This window comes from Oryza glaberrima, chromosome 3, assembly GCF_000147395.1.
Source record: "Oryza glaberrima chromosome 3, OglaRS2, whole genome shotgun sequence".
Lineage (NCBI taxonomy): Eukaryota > Viridiplantae > Streptophyta > Magnoliopsida > Poales > Poaceae > Oryza > Oryza glaberrima.
The window spans coordinates 14,468,562-14,476,024 of record NC_068328.1 but is presented as its reverse complement, the minus strand read 5'-3'; the positions used below and the strand labels follow the sequence as shown (position 1 = coordinate 14,476,024).

The following is a 7,463-nucleotide window of genomic DNA, read 5'->3' as shown; positions in this document are numbered from 1 at the left end:
TGCTTCTGCTACTGCGGCTCTATCACAGGGAGAAAGTTTTTGAGTGAGCAGCAGCACCTTGTGAGAGCTGATTGGGAAAGAAATAGATAAGGGAGTGAGAGAGGAATTTTTTAGAAAGAATACAATTTTAATAGAAAATCGCAAAAATATAGGTTGGTTAGACGAAAGCACAAATTTAGCACCCTGTTGAATAACCGTGGTTCGACAGGGGTACTGCGGTTGTTCCTTGTCGAACCGTGATTGTTCAACAGGGTCGTTGGTAAAAAAAAGTATATGAAGAGTGTTGCGCGGTGGTTGTGGCATATCGAACTGTCCATGTTTGATACGTCAGCATGAACATTGCGCTACAATGCCGCTAAAGAGTTTATTCTCTTTTTTAAAATTTTTTATTACTTGTCGAACCACGGTTGTTCGACATGGCACTAAACTTGCAGTTTCGTCTAACCGACTTATATTTTAATGATTTTTCATTAAAATCGTATTATTTCTAAAAAAAAATCATGAGCGGGTGACTAAGCGAGAGAAAAAGCAAGATGTCCACATCTGGTGAATCGGGGATTCTCCGTCCTGTCACTTTTGCATGTTCATGCCTAACAAAATTTCTAAGGAGAGCGCTACGTGTCGGATGTATGGCACGAGACCAAAAATTGGACGCCTCGCGCGACCGTCCGATCCACGCACGCGCGCGCTAGCCATTCATCATGGATGTATTAAGTGAGCTTTAAACTATTTTTTCTCATAAAATATTTATCCAAATCATGATCCAATTGCATCATTAAATCCGTTGCAATTAAATCTTTAAAATAAGACCACATATGAATATAATCCGATGAAAAAAAACTTATTATTGAATTGTTTATAAATGTTACACGCTGTTGCGCCAAGTATATCGGAATTGTTTCACTAGGTAGATAAAAAAATGTTTCATCGGACGTTGTTTCACCTTATATGAAAATAATGTTTCAGTGAATAGCGAAAGGATGATTCAATTCACTGCAACATTTGATCCATACATAGTGAACGTTACGAGTACACTAGGTGAAACATTTTAAATTGATAAAAAAAATCAGACGGTCAAATGTTGCAGTTGACCAACAAGTGAAAAAATAAGTTACATATGGTGAAACAAAAAAATAGCAACTGGAACATTTAAATATTTTATGAAACATGGTGAAGATACACGTTGAAACATGTCGCTGACACATTTGAAACAATAAGTATTAACAGACTGAAACATATGCTTTTCTTTTATCAAAATATAATCATGCGATATCTTGTTGTAAAGATTTAATTACAACGAATACAACGGTGTGATCGGATCATAGATTGAATAAGTAATTTAAGAGAAAAATCATTTTGAAGCTTGCTAAAATACATGCATATATGCATGAATGAGGTGGAGAGAGAGAGAGTAGTAGCAGGTAGTTTCAGAAATTTTGTGAAACACACTGAAGACGCACATTGAAACATACCCCTATCACATATAAAACATTTAGTTCTAGCGATTTGAAACACATGTTTTTCTTTTGACATAATATAATCATATGATATCTCGTTGTAAAGATTTAATTACAACGAATACAACGGTATGGTCGGTTCGTAGATCGGATAAGTAATTTAGGAGGAAAAATATTTAAAGAGAGGTGGAAAGAATGAAAAGAAATAGCTAGGCATGCATGTTACAGTAACATGGTTCGTCCGATTCATCCGGCTGTCGATTTGCAGCATTTTTCTGACGTCAAGAGAGAGAAAGGAGAAATTAGTAAGTAAGGAGTGAGCTGGTCGTAGGGTGTGATATTTTTTATTTGATCGGATGTTCGAAGAGAAGCATTTTCAAATTTTTAATCCTACTCTAGTAAATAAAAGTAGCGGGGTGTCGCTCTACAGGTAAATCATGTATGTTAGTTGTGGTTGTGTTTAGTTCCACGCTAAAATTGGAAGTTTGAAGAAATTGGAATGATGTGAGACGGAAAAGTTGAAAGTTTGTGTGTGTAGAAAAGTTCGATGTGACGGAAAAGTTGAAAGTTAAAAAAAAAAAGTAGGAATCTAAACAGGGCCTGAGTTGAATTGGGAGTGCCAGAGTATACAATTGGCAAAGAAAAGAAGTTTACGCTGCACCGCTTCTACCAAATTAAAATATCCTAAATTTTTGTTTTACCTAACTAAACTAAATTTGCCTGCTAATTTCATTCTCACCATTGACTTTTCAATTTTTATTAATCGCAATTTTTCATTTATGTTATTACAAATTTGAACTAATTATAGTTGTTACTGGGAAACTACAGTCGCGCAAATGTGCGACATATTGTACTAGTACGGAGTGAACGAAATCGAACAGATCAACCTCTAAATCATGTGTGATGCAAAGGACTATGAGAATATTGCACTAAATTTTAAATTTTGTTTGGCGCACAGCCGATGGGGCGTGGCTAGGGGTGGGCAGAAAAAGACCGAACCGAAAAGATTGAGACCGAGACCAAAAAAACTGAGATCGAGAAATTCAGTACTACGTAGTGAAAGACCAAATTTTGTTCGGTCAATTCGGTTATTCTCCTCGGGTAACTGAATAGACCGAAAAGACCAAATTATCAAAAAAATGTCTAAATGCAACCTACAATCCACTATGTTTAATAGGATTAAACTCTAATTTTTACATTCCTACTTGTTCTAGGAATGCAACCTAATAAGAGTCTTTATTCATAAGTGCTTACGAATTTTTTTAGGATTTTCTGTTGAAAATTTCCATTATTTCTTTGTATATATGAAAATGTCGTTGAATTTTGGTCAGGACCAAGACCGAGACCGAAAAGACCTAGATCGAATTTGTCGGTCCTGATATTTTTACGCTGAAATTCGATCTTCACTTTTCAAAGACCGAAAAAACCGAAAGATCGAAGACGAGACCGAAATTTTAGGTTAGACCGAATGCCCACCCCTAGGTGTGGCGCTGTGGTCTTTATCTATGTTTTCAGCATCTAGTGTAAACTTTACAAATAACTTATTCCCCTGCTTAATATAAACACCAGATTAATTTGGCTTGTCTTGTTTTTTTAAAAAAGGGCCCAACATTTCTTTTTTCACAAAATAGCCAAGCTGTTGTTAAAAACGTGGCTGCAGATTTGACATTTCAGGCGCACAAGATTCAGCAAATCCGTTTTCTGAAACATGTGATTCATATGTGGTGCGAATATTGGCCCGTCAATTGCATCTCCTAACTGTAAAATGTACTTAGACTAGACATAATTTCCATAAACTTTACATCATAAAAAAACTTATACTAGACACTTCATATTTAAATTTAATGCTACTTATCTCACATGATGTCTTGGATGTTGTGTAGAAACCGTGTTTCATGCAAGACATGTTTTCTTCTATTTCATTATTTATTCACTTGCCACATCATTTTTCATTTTAGTTGACAGCTTATTTAATGCTATGGACACCATTCTAGTCATTGGATTGGGAATGATCTTCGTACTCCCTCTGTCCCATTTTAAGTGCAGTCATGATTTTCCGTGCACATCTTTAACCGTCCGTCTTATTTGATTTGTTTTTTAAAAAATTAAAAATATAAGTTAAGTATAAAGTACTAATTATAAAAATATTTTAAATAAGATAGAAAATTAAAATTAAACATAAAAAACTTATGGTTACACCTAGATTGGGATTACTAGTCTTGTGAAACAAGAAAATTAAGTTAGAAACTGTAATTAATTTCGTTGCTGCGACGGTCGCTGGTATATATTACCAGCCTGTGGCCTCTAGCTCATGCATGCATGCGAACACTATGGAGCTCACGCCTTTGCTCGCCGTCGTGCTCTTCCTCCCGCCGCCGCTCGCGGTGGCGCACATGGCATGGACGGCCGCCTCCCGCCGCCGCGGCATGCGGTGCTACCTCCTGGACTACGTCTGCTACAAGCCGGCGGATGACCTCACGCTGACGACGGAGCTGGCATGCGCGATTGTCCAGCGCAACGAGCGGCTTGGGATACCGGAGTTTCGCTTCCTCGTCCGCCTCATCTCCCGCACGGGACTCGGCGACCGGACCTACGCGCCGCGGAACCTCCTCGACGGCCGCGAGGAGCTCGCCGCCCAGCGGGACTCGGTCGACGAGATGGACGCCTGCTTCGACGGCGCCGTCCCGGAGCTCCTCGCCAGGACGGGGCTCCGCGCCCGCGACGTCGACGTGCTCGTCGTCAACGTCAAGGGCTTCTTCCCGGAGCCCTGCCTCGCGTCCAGGGTGGTGCGCCGGTACGGCATGCGCGAGGACGTCGCGGCGTACAACCTCTCCGGGATGGGGTGCAGCGGCACGCTGGTCGCGGTGGACGTCGCCCGGAACGCCATGCGCGCTCGGTCGCCGCGGCCCGTGGTGGCGCTGGTGGTCTCGACGGAGTCGCTGGCGCCGCACTGGTACGCCGGGAAGGAGAGGACCATGATGCTGGCACAGTGCCTGTTCCGGTGCGGCGGGGCAGCCGTGCTGCTCAGCAGCGACCCGGCCCACCGCGGCCGCGCCAAGATGGAGCTCCGCCGCCTTGTGCGCTCCACCACCGCGGCCAGCGACGACGCCTACTCCTGCATCATGCAGCGCGAGGACGACGATGGCCTCCGCGGGGTCAGCATCAGCAAGGCCCTCCCCAACGCCGCGCTCCGCGCGTTCGCTGCCAACCTGCAGCGCCTCCTGCCGCGCGTCCTCCCGGCCATGGAGATCGCCCGGCTCGCCGCCGACCTGGCATGGCAGAATCTGTTGCAGCGCCGCCGCCACCGAGGGCAGACCAAGCTGAAGATCAACCTCAAGGCAGGGGTGGACCACATCTGCCTCCACGCCGGCGGGGTGGCGGTGATCGACGCGGTGAAGAAGAGTTTCGGGCTGGAGGAGCGAGACGTCGAGCCGTCGAGGATGACGTTGCACAGGTGGGGGAACACGTCGGCGAGCAGCGTGTGGTACGTGCTGTCGTACATTGAGGCGAAGGGGAGGTTGAGGCGAGGCGACAAGGTGCTTATGGTGACGTTCGGGTCGGGGTTCAAGTGCAACAGCTGCGTGTGGGAGGTGGCCGGCGACATGGCCGACAAGGGCGCGTGGGCCGACTGCATCGACGCCTACCCACCGGAGAGCAAGCCCAGCCCGTTCTTGGAGAAGTTCGCTTGGATCAACGACGAAGCAGCCGATAAATCCTCCTCGCCGTTCTAGAGGACGTGAGACGCATTAATTGGCAGTAGGAGTAAAGCGCAACCCGCCTCGAGTATAGTTTCGCTATAAAAGCTCACAAACAATATATTCCAAGATAATAAGGGTGTGTTTAGGTCACACCAAACTTCCCCTAAACTCCAAACTTTCCATCACATCACATCACATCAAAAACTTTCCTACTCACATAAACTCCTAACTTTTTTTCCAAACTACCAACTTTCTCCAAACTTCTCCCTAAACTTCGGAACTAAACATAGCCTAACTTGGAGAAGCAAGCTTTGCCCAAAAAGCCAGCTTGCGGGGGAAGCAAGTTTACAGTGGAAACCTCTGTCACAGCCTGATTTTCCATTTCAGGATTTATAAATTATTTAATAAATTATTAATAGAATTTATATTAAATGTTCATTAATTTACAAGTGAAGTTAAATGTGGGAAATAAAATTTCCTAAATTTAGAGCATGGATGGATTTAATTTTTATTAAATTCTCCATGATTAATTATACTCTCTGAAATTTTCTCGGATTTTTTAGAGCTCAATTCCTAAATGATACAAAGAACAGCTCAGTAATTAGTTAATCAATTAATGATCTAATTATAATTATGTTAAGTGCTTTTCTTGTTTAAAAGTCCTTAAATTATAAATTGTTGTTTAAAAAGAATTATTAGAAATGATCTTAAAAGCTTAAAAGAGAAGATCTAATTTTAATTTAATAAATCTCAATATAAAAGTGAGCTAGATAAAATTTTGTTAAATACTTCTCTTGTTTCTATAGTTCCTAGATTTTTCTAGGATTTATTTGAGTAAAGGAAGTATTTTTAATAAACGGAATATCATTTCATGAATAATTTAAATAGAAAAATGTTTTTAAATCCTTTTTTTGGCTTTGGGCCGAAAGTCGGCCCAAGTCTCTCCCTTCCCGTCGGCCTGCTCGCGCCCGACCCAAGCCGGTCCAGTCCGCCGCCCCTCCCTCCTCTCTCTCTCGGTGCCGCTGACAGGTGGGGCCCACCTGTCAGGTCGTCTTCAACCTCCAGCCGCCCTAGCCTTGCCGCGCGCCGCCGATCTCCTTCCAAAATCCGGCCGCCCCTATCCTTCTCCGATCAAATTGATAGAGGGGAAATGATCCTCGGGATCGCCTCTTCCTTTTCTTTTTTGGAAACTTTGGCTAATTTCGTTTGGAAACTGACGGATTTGAGCTCGATTCGGATCGATTTTTCTCCCTTCAACCCTAGCTTTCCATCTCCTTGCCGCCGCCGTGGGCCTAGCTGCTGCCCCCTAGCCCCTATAAAAGGACCCCCAGGACCTCCTCTTTTCGCCGCCACCTTCGCCCTAGCCTGCCACCTTCTCTAGCGTCGCCTTCGCGTGGTTCTTTGCGTCGCCGCCGCCGGCGGGTGTCCAGTCGGGCGCCGCCATCGCTTCGGTCGTCGCCGTCTCCTTCATCAGTATCGCGAGGTCGCCGCCGTCCTCGTCCCGTCCTCCGTTTCTGCCGCAGATCACCGGAGCGCCGCCGACACCGTCGACCCGAAGCTCTCCACCGTCGCCGTCGGTCCAGCCACGCCGCACCGCCGTTGCAGCCACCGCCTTCGGTCGCCGTTGCCACCATCGGGTTTGCGAGGAGGAGAAGAACCTCGGCCAGCCCTCCATTGCCACCGTTTCCCGCCGGAGCACCGCCGTCATCGCCGACCCGAAGACCGCCGCCGCCTCGACCTCGCCGCTGTCGTCATCTGTCGTCGTTTGCCGTCGTCCAAGTGCTCGGTGAGTTCGCCGCGTCGCCCTCTACTCGTTGGTGCCCTCCATTTGCGCCGCCTCGCCACCGTTCACCGTCGAGCATGGTGCCGAGCCGCCGCCGGCGATGACATCATCACTGATGTTAGCGCTTTGTCAGCCGTAGACCCGTGGTAGTCCGGATCGATCTCGGCCGTCCGATTCGGTCAATTTTAGGTCAATTAGATCTTGGCCGTTGGATCCGTGGATCGCTTCTATGAACCCGGTTTACCGTGGACCGTCCTTGATGACGCAATAAATCTCTTTTCCTTTTCAAAAATAATACTTTATTGCGTCATAATTCAATTAAAATCTATATAAATGCTTTAATTCGGTTTAATGTTTAAAAATTCATAACTAATTCATTGCAACTCGGTTTAATGTGGTTCAAGTTGCAAAAGTTGTAGAAAATAAAGATCTATATAGTAAAGTTATCCGTAAATTGTGTTAAATTTATTTAATCCTTTTTAAATAGGATTTAATTAGATTTAATCTTGTAAAATTGGTAATTAA

The 7,463-nt window shown here is 44.6% G+C and overlaps 1 protein-coding gene across 1 annotated transcript; it reads left to right on the top strand.

The window, feature by feature from the left end:
* The first annotated feature begins 3,772 nt into the window (after positions 1–3,772).
* On the top strand, positions 3,773–5,518 carry LOC127768128 (3-ketoacyl-CoA synthase 19-like). Its single transcript, XM_052293658.1, has one exon. The coding sequence runs from the start codon at positions 3,773–3,775 to the stop codon at positions 5,186–5,188; it is 1,416 nt and encodes a 471-aa protein (XP_052149618.1). The 3' UTR covers positions 5,189–5,518.
* The last annotated feature ends 1,945 nt before the right edge of the window (positions 5,519–7,463 follow it).

Bases quoted from the DNA above. Each gene is read 5' to 3' on its own strand.
- LOC127768128 (XM_052293658.1), top strand. From the start codon at position 3,773: ATGCATGCGAACACTATGGAGCTCACGCCTTTGCTCGCCGTCGTGCTC.